The following is a 17,818-nucleotide window of genomic DNA, read 5'->3' as shown; positions in this document are numbered from 1 at the left end:
CCTACTTATTAATACAGAACCTTCCATTTTACTGATAAGAAAATTCCACCATAAAAGTTAGCTGGAAGCTGGCTGGGTGAGACTGAGAGATGAGCAGAGATACTGTAATTCTGTACCTCTTGCTTTCCTAGGAAACCATGCTAAAATCACTGTTCAAGGTATGTGCAGTCACCCTGTCCTGGGGAGTGAGACATAACCAGTCCCTGCAATTCACGGAAACAAGGGTGAGAAAAGAAACGCTGAGTGACTGTACCAGGAAAATCTCCTTCTCTTACACAAAGTACCTTATTTACTTTTGTGTCTGTACACAATAGTACTAGTAGTAGTAGTAGCAGTAGTGGTAGTAGTAGTAATAATAATGATAACAAAAATACACCCCACCCCACCCCGAATTATCTGGGGAAGTTAGATCAGAGAGCCCTTTCAATGCTGTATTTTCGCAATGAGGGATAGTTCTGCCCTCTCCTCATCGCTGCTTCTGGCCTCCTGTGTCTTCCCCCATATGCTAGCCCAGTCTGTGCTAGCACAAATGTTTGTGTGGATGCAGACAACTGTTTGGAAACCAAACCCATTTGGTTAGGTTTAATGCAGACCGTGCTCATGATCCAGTTCGCTGCATACAGCACAGACTTTTAGGTTGGCAGAGGGGAAAGGAAAACACGGAAGATGGGGTTGAGCAGATGACGGAAGGGTGGGCTGCTTTCGGTAGCTGGGGAGGGTGGGCCTAGAAACAAAAGTCCCCAAACTGGGTTTGTATTTTGCAAGGGTTCACCTTCTCCTAGTTCAATTAATACCATTTTTTTACTACTGCTTTGTTACCCCCCTTGAGCTGCGTAGTATATCGCAAGTAATTCCCTCTCTCTCTCAAACGCTCTCGAGCACTTGGGTATCTGCAACTAATTCTTTAGTAGGTGGTAGAAAAGAAGAGGTTGAGAGTGAGATCCTGCAGGGGAAAAAGTTTCCGTTTCTTGCTCATACAAATCGAAATGCGGTGAGAAAATACAGCGCCTATATAAATACCAAACTGTCTCAGTGCCAATGCAGAAAAAAATCCAACTTGTGGTCAGTGGCTAATTCTCCACCTTGCAACTATGAGAAGCCTGTCATTTTTTTACCTTGTATGCAATGAAGTCTCCTCGTTTTCCTCTTAGATAGTTGGACAAATTTCCATATTTGCAATATTCTACTATGACCATTAAAGGACCTAAAAAGACAGTGAAAGTCAAATGAGTTTTGAAGCACTGCAAAGCACTTAATACTAACTTATCTTCACAAATCCTCTTCAAAATAAATAAATGCTGTCATTCCTCTTACACAGATAAGGAAACTGGGAAACAGAGAAGTGACATTCCAGAAGCACACAATCAGTAGTGGTTATGGAGAGAAGGGAATACTGATTCTTAGTTTTCCCCATTAGATGGCAAAGGTATTTATTCCTTATTTATAAACAAAGGAAAATCGAGAATGATAAATAAAGATATAAAATCCGATATGCTGTTAAGGTTATTTTACCCTATAATAGATCAATAGCATGGAACAGTCTTCATTTTTCTTTGCTGCCTTCAGAACTGTTTTTTTTTTAGGTGGAGCTGATGCCACCAGAGGTCATAAAAGTATGCAGAACCATAGACAGATCTAAATCAAAAGTTTCAGAAATACTTAGTGTGAAGTTTTTGAAAGCCTGGAAAGTCCTATCAATTTCTTCCTTTCTTATTTCTGTGCAAACTACTGTAGAGTTCAGTGCAGTAATAGCATAATACAATTATGCATATTTTTAAGATCTGCTTGAAAATGCTTTTATGTTTCAGTGTGAGCTATTAGGAAAATGAAGAGCTACATCCTCTTTACCTTTAGTGTAATCACTGCTTTTTGTAACCATCAAAAGTAAGATAAAGTGAAATCACGGGACTAGAATGCATATAAACATGTATTATTAGCAATCCTAAGCAACCAGACTTTCATGTCCAGAAACCTTTCTCTGTCTAGAAGGTGCATAGTTGAGACTTAGGAGTCTGAACTTCAAAGGAAAAGTGCTGAGAGCTGCACTTGGCTGTTCGGGGAGGAGGCAGCTCTAAGCAGCGCTTCTAGCTGGTGTATCAGAAGCGGGGACACAGACCTGTCCTGCAGTCTGTCCCCAGGGTGCACTCTGATGCGTACAGTATTGACTGACAATTGGCCCATTAAAAGGGAGATGGTGAATTCTAGCAATAATAACCAACAGCTTGATAATAACAACATTGCATATTTCTGCCAGGCTCTTTATTTGTACAAGCCCTACAGCACTGCTAGATTGACCTTTGGGCTGTTCAGGACTTCCAGTCCTTGTTGACTGCAGCTGTACCATGTTCAGCACCTGAGAACACTGTGCCAGTGATGGCAAAAACACAACCGGCCCCAGATCAGAGCTGTCAGTGGTGCGCCGAGCACACAACATTGCTCTTGGGCTTAAAGGCAGCAGTGCTGGGACCGGCAGTGAGCAAGAGAGCTCTGGGGTCCATTGTTCTGAAGAACCTCCAGTGGAATGTCCCTCATGGATGCCCTGAGGAAATGCAGGTTGCAGTACAGCTTTAAAGCTCCAGTTAGTGATTTATTCACAGTTTTGAAATGCTTCCTAGACATGGCCTCTCCGTATTTCATTTTCTTATTGTAAAGCATATACTATGCATTAGTTCTAACTGCTTAACATCAGACACTCAGTCAAGGTGTAAAATTTGTTGTTTGTTATATTGTTAAAATAATATATGTGCATATTTAATATCAGTCTTCATCAGGAGTACCGTTTCATGGTTACATAAAACCTAACAAGGAAGGAGAAAGCACTGTGTACTGGAATGGCATTTTAATAGCAACTTTTATCCTGGTGTCTGTCTTGAGAGCTCAAGGCTATTTTTCTTTAGTCTGCAGTTGCATTGCTCAAAGGTAAACAAACCGGCGCCTGCCCAGAGGCTCCTCAGTGCCCTGCAAAGCCATGCTGCACCGCTCTGCTCAGGCCACTGCTCCCCGGAGTCATCAGTGGTTTTCCTAGGTGGCTAGAATGTAAGAGGGCTACCTCTTCACCCAGGAGGGCAATCAGGATGAAGGAGGCTGGAGAACAGGAAACTGAGGGACTCCCAAGAGAAAAATTTCCTCAGAAACTGGACACTCACAGTATTTGATCAGTTACTGAGATGTGTCTTAGTATGCAGCTGGAACTCTGTGGCTGAATTAGTGCTTTGGTTAAAGACTATTGACATCTTAGCAATGCTGCTGTTTTAAGCACCTGTTTGTATTAAGCACCCTTACTGACTTGACAGGAGAGGAGAATCACCAGCGTTCATAATGTTACTTCCCCTGTGCTCACAGCACCAAGCAAAGGCTACTCACTTACACATCTGAATCTTAAAACCCTCCAGCTAAAACTGGTCATCCTGGTCATCCTGCCATGCAAGCTTTTGGGGTCTGCAGTGCTACAACAATTCCTGCAAGTTCCCCGTTCAAGGCTCCCAGATTACAGCAGTATCTGTGGTTGCTGGTTGCAGACTGCTCCTTGAGGAACTGGGACTGTCTTGCTGGAGGGAAGATTTCTTTCCTGGCATCCTACCAAATCTACCTCACTGAAGTTTTCTTTTTTCCCCTATGACTGGACAACTACAAGTTACTTGGGAAAACAATAGCTTTGAAGTCTCAGATGACAACAGATGTGTGCACGATCTCTCTTGCTTTTTCCCCTTGTTTAATTTTACTTTGGTGTTTTTGTCCTCAGCTTTCCTAAATCTGTCCTTTGGGGATTGTTTTAAAGGTTCACTGTAAGCATTAAGGAGACATCTTCGAGAGTTGTTACCCTGAAGTTAAAGCACAGTGTAGGAAGAGACAAGGATGCTTTGTATGGCAGTAAGGGAAGGGATGTTTTAGTGACAAAGGTCTAAGATTTATGGAGTCCTTTGTTTAAGTCTGCACTTTGCAGCAGATTCTTTGTGTGACGTACAGGCAGTAGTGTCAGCTCAGCTCCTTGAAGGTCCATGCTGTTGCTCCGTTCAGCTTTGGAGTGCCTCAGGCTTCCTGTGTGCTACCCAAAAAATGCCTGCACTTGCCCAGCAAGAGTGAGGTGCTGGGGAAAGAAGGAGGCCTCAAGAAGCTAAGTGCTCAGCATGGTGCATTATTCTGATAAGGCAGGGAAGAAAAGGGAGGTGCACCTTTGAAATGATCAGTAGTGCCTCTGTGGAGGAACTGGGCACCTAATTGCAGTTAAGGATCCTGCCTCCCTTCAGTCCATAATCCCTTTTCTAAACAAGCTGACAAAGGCTAGAGAAAAAGAAAATAGAGAAGTGACACTACTGGCTGGGAGAAGACGGTTCAGAAACCGTTGACGAGATGTGGCCATATTCTGCAGTAGCAGAGGCTCTCCTGTGACCAGAGAGGTAGAAATATTTGTGCTTGCATTAACTGCACGTGCATGAGACTTGGGCTCCGCCACAGATACATCCAAGCACATTGTATCTGAAAAGTGTTTCTTCTTTGCTCCTTATTTACTGAGGACTTCTCACCTCCAGCTTTGGTGCAGGCTCCCAGCAGGTTGACCACATTCAGATGATGTCCTATATGGATGAGGATCTTCAGTTCAGACATTAAAGCCTTGCATTCATTAGTAGTTGCACATTCTGCTTAAGATAAACAGGAAAAGAATCATCTTTACACAACAGGATATTTTTAACAAGACACAGCAAGATCCTGTTTATACTTGGAAACAAAACCAACCCAGGTTACTTGCAGTATCTTTGCTTTTCAGACTCTTAAACAGATAATAATTCATCTGTTTCATTGTCTGTTGACCTTTATGAAGTGGAATAGCACTTTATCTTTTGGGTGACTCTTCCTTTCTCTAGCATGGGTTATGGAGGGTTACTGTCCTGCAGCAGAACCCTCCCCCCAAATCAGATACCAGAGAGCCGTTGCAAGGAATGAATTTTGCAAGCCTGGCAAAGGAACAACCAACCACTCCAAGCAACAACAGCACACACAAGAGCGTGTTCCTCCATCTAGAATGATGATGTGCAGTTTAGTAGTACTTCTTTACTATACCTCAGAATATATTTTTTCACAACTCTCCACTGCAGGCGATGGAGGAATCCAACACATCTGTAGGTTGGGTCCCAAAATGTACTGGAGAAGGTACAGCATTACTAAATATCAGCCCTGTGAGATCTCATTGACCCAAGAAATACATTTCCCACCAAAGCAAAAGGGGCCATATTTGTGTGTGAACCATGAACTTGACACTTGCTGAAGCAGCGGCTAGCCAGTTATACTGTAGTTTCATTCTCTTTTGCTGCCAAAGCTAAGGAAGGCACTCTCAGACCATAACAATGTTCAGATGCTGGCATGTTTCTTCTGCCTTCTTTCCAAAACTTTCATGATGTATTTTAACAAAAGAGACTTTGTCCTGTTTCCCCTCTTTCCTTTTGCATCATGTAAGATTTAAATATAAATAAATGGTTATGAAACAGATCGTTTGGTTTGACAAATGTAACCTCTTTATCTGTTTGTAGACTTCTCCATAAACAAATCTTTCACCAAATTGTGTTATAAAGAAGGAGTTGTTACAACTCCAAGATTTCTTCAGTCAACAGTGTTTGCAGACGGGTGTGTACATGAGTGGTATTACCCCTGATTTAGGCAAGCATGAGCTGGAACACATGCCTGGCAAAATCTAAACAGAACAGCCTCAGAAGTGTTTCAGATAATCTTGCACACTAAGTTTTAGACTTGAACCCAGAACTGATACCAGCCTGCTTCATGGAAATGACAGATAATGCTAGAATTACAGAAATGCAGACATCTCCAGAGCCTTTTTTTTTTGTTTGTTTGTTTGTTTTGTTTTTTTCCTGAATGGATTGACTCATACTAGAGAATCTGCTTTATTCAGGAAAGTGATGAATTATGGGCACATTAGTTGGGGAGGGACAGGTTAGAGCAGGAGGCTGTTGCCTCCACTGAGGGAGGAGGATGTAAAATGATGGAGGAACTGTCAAATAGTTGGCTGAATATGTGCAGGCAAGGTAGAGCTGACATGAGGATCAGTTGGGAAGCACAGCGTGGAAGTGAATGAAAACCCAGAGCTATCCAGGGTAATAAGTTTTGGATGGAGAAGGGAGCATGTCTGGATCAGGGGCTCCTAGGATATTTCAGGGATCTGGAGACGGGCATGGAACAGAAGAAACAACAGCAAGAGAGATGATCTGAAGAGATACTGACTAATGCAGAGAAGGGAGACCAGATTTGGAGGAGGTCCAGACAGGTGATAAACTGATGTTCTTGAAATTTCAGAGAGATGGGAAGCAGCAGAGCATCAAGAGAGGCAGCTAGCAACAGAAGCCAAATGCTGTGATAGAAGTTCCTGAATCATGGCATTGCAGAGGTTAATACTGTCATGCAGCAGCAATGCAAAGCAATGTGGGCTATGAAAAGCCATCCAGTGAGCATGATTGCACCTTTGCAAAAATCCTAAGTGAACAGTCAAAAACCTCCAACCCAAGTAGTCAATGTACTGGCTGTTGCCTTTGCTCACAAGCTGTCTGCAGAGGCTTTGTATGTAAATATAATATGAAAGAATAGTCTCCAAGTTCCCCCCTTCCCCACCACTGAATGGTAAAAGCTTTCCTTAATTTCAATAATTGCAAGCAAGTTGTCTCTAATTCACTCCCTTGGCATTGCTTTTTTTTTCAGCCCCTTGAACTGTTCTACATCTGGAAGGGCTGTGATCGAAGGCTTATATCCAATTTCAGACTATCTAATGTAATTACATTCTGTAATCTGTTTCCCTCCTAACCCCACAGACCTGGAAGCTGCTGTTTTCCTCCTCTAGGAATACAAGACTTAATCAGCAGCACAGCATGGAGCCCGCTTGTCATTTCCTACACGTTAACATCCACTGTATAATGACTAATTGCTCCCATATGACAAACCCACTCCCTTCTGAACACAATGAACTTGGGACTTGTTTGGAGCTGAGAACTGGAAACCTCATTGCCCACAGGTTCCCTGAGGAGTCTTGTTGAGAATCTCAGAGGGATATGTACCTTTAAGCATTTTTACGGCAACTGTTTTGCAGGTTGAAGATTTATCAATGCCAAAAGCAGACGCCTCCACCACCTTCCCAAAAGCACCATGACCCAGTGTTTTACCTAGAGAAGCAAGAGTCAAGAATGAGCCAAAAGGGGACTTACGACAGTCTGCATCAGACAGGAGGGAAACATGCGTTCTCAGCTGTGCAAGGAATACAAGACTCCAGTGCCCAGGCACAACGTAGACGTAGACCGATAGTCAATAGAAGCCTGTATCACATATTTGCAGCATAGGGATATAAACAGTGTGATTTATATCCATATGACTTTAATGCAATACAGTATGTGACAGAACAGAGTAGAATAAATAAATCTGCATTCAGCTGAAGGCAGGGCTGAATACATATATATGGCTTAAGGGTAAAAAAATTCCGTATAGTTGTCCTGAAGCCCAGGAAAGTCAGAGTTTGACTTAAACATAGACTTGTGGAACCCTGATCTCTCATGAATCACAGTCATGGAGATAGCCAGCAAAGGCACTCAGGCACTCAGAACCCCTTAACCCTTCAGTTATTGACATTTATTTGATGTAAAAGCTATACTAAATGGAATTTAAGATGATAATTTTCCCTTTCATTTGAATTTTCATGCCTGTGTGCTCTGAGGGCTCAGACCTACAGTGCAGCAGAGTACGCTAGGCATCATGGTCCGGCTTTTTGGTTCTGCTAGTTTGACCCTATGTCCCACTATCATCTCATTTTTTATTATTTTTGTCTGTTTTCCTCCTTCTTCCATGTTTTCCAGCTAAAGCACCAAGAGCACACACAGATATATTCCCTACACTCATTATTGAACACGGATGTTACTGTTTCTTTATACAAACACAACCTGTTTTTTACTTTTTCTTGCTCCATCATCCAGTGAGCTGAGCTGTTGAATGAAATTTGGTTCATTCTTTCATGATAGCTCTTTACAACTTAAACCCAAGTTCAAGTGATTGATAAGGAATTGATTATTTGATGAATTGATAGATGTCTTCAAAATAAAATTCACTGAGACTGTCACCTTTCAGATTGTCTTCTCTTTCTCTTTTCCTCTATGGGTATGAAACCATACTTCTGGCAGGGACAGTACCTGGAGGTGCCTTTCTTCCCTGTTGAGAGTTTGGCTTCACTTCTCCAAGAAGGAAAAAGAGACGATAGCTATTTTAGAGAGAGACAACGTCTTTGCTTTTCTTACCAAATCCCTTGTTTCACCCCTTGTTAAGGATGATCCTGAATTCTGTGACTCACTGCCAGCTCTCCCCAAGCGTGGTAGTACACTGGCACTACCTGGTAGGCTGCTTCTTGGGTTATACAACAGATCTAGTGAAACTGAGGAGCATTAGAAATTACCATTCTTTACAGTACTAATACCCAAACCACTCACCCAGCCGCAGTCTGTCTCTTGGGAACTCCCATTTACTGCTGTCATAGGGGAGACGGTCACACTGCTCATCAAGAGGCATTTCCTCTGGATCCATTATAATTGACAGGTATCCTGTTTTAATATCTGTGGCATCGGGCTAAAAACAGGGTGTGGAGAAATTATTCACAATATTTACCCTGCAATTCTAATGGGAAAGAGCTGTCATCTGCAAGACTGAGTGCTGCCTGGGGAGTTCCCTGAATTCCAGACTTAGCTCTGAAATTTATTCTGCACCATGAATGCATCACTTCAGCTTCCTGCCTCTCTTTTTTTTTTTATATCTGAGAAATAAATGTTTTTGTATGCCTGCCACTCATGGGTGTTGGGAAGTGTCACTGATTAATGTTGGTAAACACTCTGAGGACACAAAATCAATCACTGCCCACTACCTGTATCTGCTAAAGGAAATCAGTGCTTTTCTAGGGGAACTCCATGACCTGCACTTCCCGGGGCGCTATGGATTGTTTTGGCATTTTCATAGTGTTTTGTTTTGCAGTCTTGATTCTCCATAGTTATTTACTTCACGGCTATTGCTTATTACAATTTAAAATTGATTGAAGGCTGGTCAAAACTGCTATTTCTAATGCTGCTAACTGAGAAATTGTGATTTGGTGGGTCCTGTGAGCAGACTTGCATGGGTGTAAAATGTAATAGGAAATTCACTGTTGTCCACAACTCTTAAATTGAGGCCAAGTACGAAAACATGCATTTAATCACTGTATTTGCAGGATGAGGGGAAATTTTACTCAAGTTTTGGGGTTCAGCACTGGGACTGTAGTTTGGTGAGCAGGGAGCTGTGGTTGCCTTTCTGTTTGCTGTTTGTTGTAGGAAAACGAGTCCTAAATTCCTTGGAACTTTACTGAAACTTTGCTTAAAAAGTCACACAAAGGAGGTGAAAGAATAGTAAGACTTGGAGACAAAATAAGCTGTGTGGTTTGAGCTTATTTCTAGAGCAAACATCCTAGGATCTTTCTTAAAACAGGGCCCCCCTTTTAATACCTATATTTCAGAGAAAAATGCTGAAATCAAGCCCTCATTTTAGAGGGGTTTAGGATTTTTCAGTTTCCTAATCTTGCAAGCCAGTTTGACTCATAAAGAGGGGGGAGCCTGATTTTATTGTACTATGGAAGCGGGTAGAAATCTCACAAAGTGCAAGTGATCTCCTAAGAAGTCAGGGTACTATCACTAGAAAACTTGGACTGAATTTTTATAGGAACATTTTGCATTTTTTCTACCATCTGCCCCAAACATTCAGCCCTAAACTCTGATGCAATGGATGAGCTGGGCCCATTTCCGTACCCTCCGTGCGATATGGAAGCTTTCTTACTTTTCTCAGTTTCCGAATGAACAGGGTCAGAAGAAGCCAGAAGAGAGTAGCAGCTAGGCCAGTGCAGACCAAAATGATAACTTCAATGTTGGATTTCTCCTCAGAACCTGTAGGTTAAATGTACAACCAAATTTTATATGTAGCCAAAGTCCATGACTGAAGAATAGCTCTCCTCAGTCCAACACAATATATGCATTTCGCCTTAGCTTGGACCTCACCTTGGATTTTAATGAAGGCTGACGTGCTGTCTTGGCCCATGTCGTTGGACGCCTTGCATTCATAGAGCCCTTCATCATCCTTTTTCACTCGCTCAATGACCAGGGTATTATTTTCCATGGAAATTCCTGTTGTAAGGCATTTTGGTTAGTGTTATCACAGTAACCTACCTGGCTACAAATACTTTTAGGAGACAGAGAACTGAAAGTCAGCTCCCATCCATGCAGGTTTGGTACACGCTGTTGTTGGGAGGCTTTTTAAAACGCTGCTCTTCATTGTGGTCTGGCAACAGCCTTTCTCTGACTTTTTTTTTTTCTTCAATACCTGTGTAAATTGCTTGGGGATCTTTTAAGCAACAGCAAATGTGGCTATTAATTTATTATGAGCAGGCAGCGCCTGAGAAAACTATGGAAGTTGGTGAAGTGATGGGAAGATAAGTTTTCTGTTAGCAATAAGGTACACTGGAAAAACAGGGAACTCAGTGAAATTATTGGAGAAAGCTGATGTCTCAGAGGCTGTGGGAAGTGATGGGAGTTCTAACATGTGGAACATGCAAATCATGCTATGCACATCCCTGTAAAAATCACTGCATGGAGCAACCCTGGATTCACAGGCACCACTAGTGGTGGAGTGGGAAGAGAGGTTGCTTAGATGTGACCTATGTGAGGCTTTTCTGCATTTCATTTTCCTGATTAATTTTCCGCAATTAATTTTTCCTCATTTTTGTGGCACAAAACTGAGATCTCCTCTGTTTCACTAAGGAAATGTTGGGGCAGAAATAGGGAAACAGGTCAGGCTTTGAATCCAAAAGGGAAGGACATTGTGAGTTTCTGGGTGTTCTGCCTATGAATCGTATTATTGTTAACAAGAGTACTGCACAGAACTTGCCATGCACTGTGCTGAAATATTTACCCTGAGGTGTTTTTTCCAAATATTTTATTTATGTTTCCATTGGTTGGATGAGTTATATGCTTGTCCCTCTAGAATTATTTATAGAATTTCAGTAGCTATAAAGGGTTTCTCTCAGAACAGTCTGATCTGAATTATGGATGATCCTAGATTTCCTACCTAGTCCAAGATGCAAAATTAAAGTCACAGGACCAGCTACTGACATGGGATTCTGCATGGTTTACAGGAGATGTCAGGATAGAGTGCTGAGAAGGAATTCCAGGCTCAGGAAAGGGAGCCCATGCTCCCTGCCTGTGGTAGCACTGCACCCGTACTGCTCTGTACCAGCGCTGAGAGCACGTTCTCATTACTGTGTTGTGGGGGATAAAAGAAGGATGTGTGATATGCCATGGCATGCCCTGGACCTGACTGGGAGGTGACTGCCCACAATTTGCTGCAGTATTTTCTGACCTGGCCCCAAGGATATCTGGCACTCCAGGCCTGTGTTTTCAGACACAGCGAATAAGCAGGTACACTCGCTGTCTCAGCTCTGTACACAGCCGCTGTCTCCCCCAAGCAGAGGGACCAGCAGCATGCTGTACCCCGTCATTTGCTGACGCGGTGCTAATGCTGACTCTGCAGACACCAACGCTGCACCTGTGGAAGGCAATCTGCGTGGGTTGCAACCACTTGGCAGCTTTGACCTCCAAGTCCAAGCTGGAGATTACTGCAGTGGTCTAATATATTTGGGGATTTGTGTGTGTGTTCCCTGGGGTAGCGTCTACCATCCTGGCTCAGCCGTGCTTGCAGTAGCCGTGGAGCTGTAGGTCCTACACGTGAAGCTGCCAGTCTGTCATCCTGCATCTCGGACAATACCGCCGCGCGCTTGGGAAGCAAGTGCACTCACCTGACGCTGCTGAAATGGGGTAGCCATTCTTCCTCCACGTAATCTGAGGTTCTGGTGTTCCATTGACCTTGCACTCCAGAATGATCTTGCCACTGATGTTAACCTCCAGATCGGTGAGGTTTTGTATCACATACGGTGCTGCCTTTGCTACAGTCACAAAAGAAAACAGTAAACATTAAAATTTCAGAAGGTACCTCCCTCGGCTCTGCCATCTCCTCTCCTTTGGCCTCTCCGGGCTGGAAGTGGTAAAGATTTGGTTGGTGAGTGGTAGCAAAAATCCCCTAAAAGATTATGGGAGGAGTGGGTGAGTTTATTTGGTTTATTTTCAAACTGACTCAGCTTAGATTTGGGTTCAGCTTGAACCTCCTTGAGTTTCTCAACCGCTGAAGAAAACAGAGGACTGTGAGTAGGTAGAGCAAATACCAAATGAATACAAAAAAAGAAAGAAGGAGGCAAAGAGGAACCAGTTCTAAGGATTTTGTGTCCTCTATCATGAGTGCAGTTACCTACCTCCTTCAAAGCATGTTAACCTCCACTTTCTGTTAATTTTTCAATTAATTTGCTTTCAATTTCAATTTCAATTTCAATTGCTTTCAATTAAAAAGCAATGAATAAAATCACAAAGCATAGCTTAAAAAATACATAAAACCTGCAATGAGGACAGTAGCTGATGGGTGTCAGTACATTTAAAAGACCTTGTCTGCATAGGGGAAGGAGGGCTGGTTTGGAGGGGCATTTCCATGCATGTTCTCCAGAAGAATTGCATTGCTGACATGTGCCAGACAAATAACAGACCCCAGTAATTCTAGAAGAATGGGATCAAGGTTCCAGTTCTCCCATGGATGTATTCCCAGTTTAGCTGTGTTTTTCCCATAGCCATCATGTGTAGGTGTCTGTGTAGGTGGAAATTTGACTAAGTGAATAAAAATATCTGCCAGGGGAGAGAAAAGTGAATTGCCTGAATGCAGAGGGAGCCCAGTGCAGATGATGCTGACAGGTGGCTCCGGTGCCGCTGTGGGGACAAGCCAAACCACTAGAACTCTCTAATACCAGGGTGAGATTTTTTCACATCCTCCGCACTTCAGGAAGAGGCAGGTGCTCATGCCATTTCTTAAAATAAATCACCTCCCACTCAGGTATCAGAGCGGTGCTAGCCACAGCTGTGGCGTGGGCGAGCATTTTCTCCTTGTGTGCGTGCCTGCATGGCTTGGGAAGGGACTGTGCGAGTGGTGTGGGCTGCACGGGGTAGGAGGCTGCATGGGCAGTGTGCTCATTCACTTAAAACAAGGATGAAGCCAGCACTGCACAGCCTGGTTTGTACCTAAGTGACAAGTGCTGGTGGCAGCATAGCTGTCCCTTCAGCGTTTCATTAGCCATTAATGTAAGTGAAGAAGCCAATTTGAAAATCACTGTCTAGTTCAGCTTCTGAACGACTCTGCCTTCTGCACCCCGGCTTGTGCCTCTTTATTTCAGTTCTGCTCCAGTTCTGTGCTTTGGGTATTTGCTCACCATAGGAAGGTAGCTAATAACTTCGCCTGTTCCAGCAGCACTTTTTCTTCTGAGAAGGCTTAGAGCCGATCACTCTTCTTTGCTCTGAAGCAGAAGAAACTTCACTGATTTTCAGTGAGTTTCTGCCAGAAGAAGTGTCCTGGCCTTTATATTTATATAGTCAAAGAAACCAGGCTTCAGGATCTGTAGTGTTATGATTTTTACAAAAATAAAAGAACTGGGGGGTTGGGTATAAGTAAGGAAATACTGTATTACAATGAAGTGCATCCCACTTACCCAGAATAAATGGTACATGTCACTTGATTATACACTTGACCAGTGACATTTGTGGTTACATCTGCTGGGTGCAAATCTATTTAGGTATCCGTATCATCCTGGCAGCTGTAAGCGCGTGGAATCTTCTACCAAAGTCACACAGATCTGAGGTGACAGTCCCAAATGATGGAGTTGTGCTGTTAGTAACATGGTGGGTGATGCCTTTTCTCCTCAGTCAGCACCATATCTGCACCCAGCATCGAGTTAGGAAGGTAAAATGTATCTGAAATCACTTTTATGTGTAAGGCAAATATTTTATACAAAACCAGCAGTGGCGGAATGAGTAATACGTATGGCTAGGTGTCAATCCACATAAAGTAATGCAATAAAAAACCCAAAGCAGAGCACACAGTCTGTATTAGGACAGCCCCTAAGAAATGCTGGGCACCTTCTGCTTTGAAAAGTTTCAAAGGGAGCAGCCGATGTGCAGCATTTCTGCTCCTGCAGCAGAATGATAGCACGTCCCACTGCCATTTTCTGTTGGCAGGACCTACCTCTGACGAGGAGCTGAGTGTGCTGTTCTAGCATGTCGGTGCTGTTGTGCCTGTTCTGGGCTCTGCACTTGTAGAGGCCACTCTGTTCCTTTGAGACGCTAGTGATGACCAGTGTCAGAGAAACAGAGTAGGTGTCAGTTTTCTCGATCACGGAGTCACTGAGAGCCACCTCTGAGGAGGGGTAGTGCCAGGCCAGGTGGCTGTAGATGTACTTGGAGGCCCGGCAGGTCAGCCGGACGTCATTCCCCACAATGGCTGTGACTTGTGGGTCTGTCTGCAACCCAAAAGGCACGTCTAGGGGGAAGAGAAAACATGTTTACGATTAAGTACACTGTGAAGATCTTTGACTGCCTTGATGCAACTTGATGGTCAAATTTCACAGCCCAGCTATAAAGGAATGAGCCAATTTTAATGAGACCCGCATCTGCATGTGCAAACAGGCATTGGTGCTTGTGGATTAGGGGAATGAATGTACCTCTCGCATCCCAGTGCTCACCTGTGGTAGTCTAGCCCCCAGTATTCTAATCATTACATTGTCAAGTAATGAATTGAAAGTTTATAAATAGAAGTAGTTAATAGACTAAGAGACTTTAATCAAGAGAGATTTCTATCCAGGTAGACAAATGGGTTCGTGAGCTCTTCTTTTTCTATCTGCAATCAGTGCTTAAAAGTATAATTGCATAAGAATAAAGAAATGTATTCCCATTTCTCAGAAGTAACCCTCCCTTTCTTCACCACTGAACAACCTTCCCAATTCTCTCTTATTTCAACAATGCTAATATTTATTTTCATCACATGTACCTTGGTGGGTATTTATTTGATCACTGAATGGATTAACTGATCTAATGATGTATAAGTCCTTGAGGGCTTTATATTTAGCAGATAAATACTTTGAAGCATAAGTCCAATCTATCCACAAAAGAGTAAGCTGTTTCTTGCCATATTTTCAGTAACTTTTCATTCCAGAAAAAAAAAATAAACCGGTTTTACTGAAGTGGCAAAGTGAATCCATTTGAAGACAAGAAAAAATGGTTCTAAGTAGAACACCAGAGTGTGGCCTACAGACACATTCCTATTACTGCATTAGCTGCCAGACACCTACAATTAAATTGTGTCTGAAAGACATTCTTTCCCCTTTTTATTCTGTTATTTTCAGTGATCTGTCCACCCAGCAGACCTGAATGTAGGTGCATCAATAACTGCAGTGACCTGGAGTTATTCTTCTGTCTGTTAGGTCAGGTTTTTCAAGCAGCTGAGAGTTATGAGGAACCTCTTACAAATTTTACCAGAAGGAGTACGGGTTTGGGACACTTTGGGAGGACTTGCTCTGGATTACCTTCTGAACATGACCAGTGTTTGCAATAAATCTGACAGATCATTGTTTCAATTCCAAGCTGTTAGGAAGATGCTTTCTCAAGCTAGGATGAAATGGATGGTACTTTGAGAAGGACAGAAGTTAAAGGGGAACAAGTATTCATTGCATTTGCAATCTGACAAATTCCATATGGGAGCTGGAATTTGGCTGGGGCTCATACTGCAAACTCTTGCAAAAAAGTTCTGCTGAAGCTATAGTTGAGCATAAATAGTGAGGCTGTTGAAATAACCAATCTGCCTTATAATAAACCATATATTATATAAAATACAAAGCCCTGAAGGAGCTTTCAGATATGATTAAAAGTCTCTGTTCTTCACAAGTCATCTGGAATAGAACCAATAAGCTTTGCTCCACCGTTTTTAAAGGCTGGCACCAGAAATGTTTTAGAAAAGATCCAAAAAGAGAAGAGACCCCTCAGGCCACAGCTGTGTAAATTATTATTTTTCTTTTCTTTCCTTTTCATGAAATTTCAGTTTACTTTATGCAGTGTTTTGCTAGACTCAGTTGCTATCTTTCTTGCTTAGTGCTAGCTGTATGCTGAAACGGACTTGTTTAATGCATTCATTCTTCACATCTGATGTCCTATGGTTTGAACATGTCAAGATGATGCTTAGCAAAAAGGGGCAAAAGTCTGAGGCCAGCACAGCTTCTCTAAACAGGAAGAATTAAGGTCTAGTGAGACACTGGGATGTGGCATGAGCAGCATCTCTCCTGAATCTGTCAAACCAAGACAGGGAAAATGTGCCCTCTTATCTTGTCTTTCAGTTTCTCTTCTAAGCATTTGCTATTTGTTCCAGCAATAGTCATAGTACTAGGGTAGATGGGTTTTCATCAGAGTCGTTAGACTCAGTTCTTTATTAAGCTCAATAGTCTGGGAGACCTCCTGAGGTCCCCACCACCCTGAATTATCCTGTGATCCTTAGTGCTGGCTCTCAGTGAAAGTACAAAGGCGTTTCAGGTAAAGTGATGAGGTAGGAATTTGATCCCATTACCTGGGGTAAAAAGAGTGAACCACTGTGGATTTGCAGGGCGGGCCAAGCCTTGGCCTTAAGTGGTTAGGCTGGCAGCCCCGTTTGCCCTTGCTTCTGCCTCTCAGGAAGCCTTTTCTTCAGGAGAATTTCTTCCTACAACTTGCAGCCCTGTTTGTTTTGCAGGGTGAGTTTTCCTGCATGGCCCTGGGAGGAAACCCACCCTGGGAGAAGGCATTGGCCTGTGTGTGGCAGTGGCAGCATGGGCTGGCGTGGCCAGAGAACTCTGACACTGTGGTGCAAATTCCCCATGGATTTGATGTGTTAATTTCCAAGCCCTCAATTGCAAAGGATGTTTGATAGTTTTGCCTTGCTGCTGGACTTCACTGGTGCAGGGTTTTTCCTACCAGTTTAACATTCTGGGAGCAGAGGGCTGGCTTGTTTTTCTTACAATTTCTTCTACTGACATTTTTTATTTAGCATTTTGAATATTTTTAGCTGGAACCTGTGCTATTCTCTTCCATCTTGTTAGTCTTTCAAGAAGCTCTTTCAGCTCCAATAGAATATTCATTGATTTCATTACAGTGGAAGGAAAAAGAGAGGAAAAAAAAAAGTCTCTCTTGCTCTCCTCTCTCTTTTCTCTTCCTACCTGGATTATCTGGGGAGCAACTGCAGCTTTGGGAGCACATTATAAGTCAGTTCATATCTTAGACTACTTTGCTTACACAATCCTGAACCTGAGCAGTGATTAACTTCCTCTCTCTGAACAGATACAGTGTCTTATAAGACTCCTAATAAGTTGGCTAAAAGAATGCACCATGGGGCCTTTTCTCTTTTATCAGCAGTCACCAAACATTTGTCTTTCATATTGTATTACAGTGTGGTAGCCGTGAATTTCACTCTTGACTGTGCGGGATTCCATGGCAAAATAGGGAAATAAGCCATTGGGGGAAGGTAAAAAGTCAGCATAAATCAAAAGAAAGTCTGGCTCCATTTGTATTTACAAGGAATTAATTGTTTTTAATTTCCTGTACTTTGCACAATAATCTGTGTAATTCAAAACTCCTGCTCTTTCCCAGATTCCATCCCTGTGCCTGTCAGGGTCGGGGGGGTTGCCATCAGGCATATGCATGTAGGGAGAGTGAGAAAAAGAAAGGGTGAGCCCTACTATCTGAAACAGCACAGAGCTTTTCATAAATCCTGTAAACATGTCAGAAATAAGCAAATTGAGAGTGGCGAGCAGTTGCAGAACAGCCCAGTTCATACATTGTTCTAGTATCTGATAGCAGATTTTTATCTCATGTCTGAAATA

The 17,818-nt window shown here is 42.8% G+C and overlaps 1 protein-coding gene across 2 annotated transcripts in view; it reads right to left on the bottom strand.

The window, feature by feature from the left end:
• The window catches only part of LOC119157537 (vascular endothelial growth factor receptor kdr-like), a 142,008-nt gene that overhangs the window by 29,603 nt on the left and 94,587 nt on the right, over nucleotides 1–17,818 (bottom strand). The window contains exons 13-20 of one of the 2 annotated variants that reach the window (XM_037408549.1): nucleotides 14,164–14,457; nucleotides 11,846–11,992; nucleotides 10,053–10,178; nucleotides 9,835–9,941; nucleotides 8,469–8,604; nucleotides 7,056–7,160; nucleotides 4,524–4,640; nucleotides 1,116–1,204 (exon numbers count right to left, since the gene is read on the bottom strand). In XM_037408549.1, coding sequence (XP_037264446.1) covers nucleotides 1,116–1,204; nucleotides 4,524–4,640; nucleotides 7,056–7,160; nucleotides 8,469–8,604; nucleotides 9,835–9,941; nucleotides 10,053–10,178; nucleotides 11,846–11,992; nucleotides 14,164–14,457 — 1,121 coding nt within the window. The remainder of the gene's footprint in view (nucleotides 1–1,115; nucleotides 1,205–4,523; nucleotides 4,641–7,055; nucleotides 7,161–8,468; nucleotides 8,605–9,834; nucleotides 9,942–10,052; nucleotides 10,179–11,845; nucleotides 11,993–14,163; nucleotides 14,458–17,818) is intronic. The other variant, XM_037408550.1, reaches the window with a different exon arrangement.

Source organism: Falco rusticolus, chromosome 14 (assembly GCF_015220075.1).
Source record: "Falco rusticolus isolate bFalRus1 chromosome 14, bFalRus1.pri, whole genome shotgun sequence".
Classification (NCBI taxonomy): domain Eukaryota; kingdom Metazoa; phylum Chordata; class Aves; order Falconiformes; family Falconidae; genus Falco; species Falco rusticolus.
The sequence above is the reverse complement of the archived record's forward strand: the minus strand, read 5'-3'. Positions and strand labels throughout refer to the sequence as shown.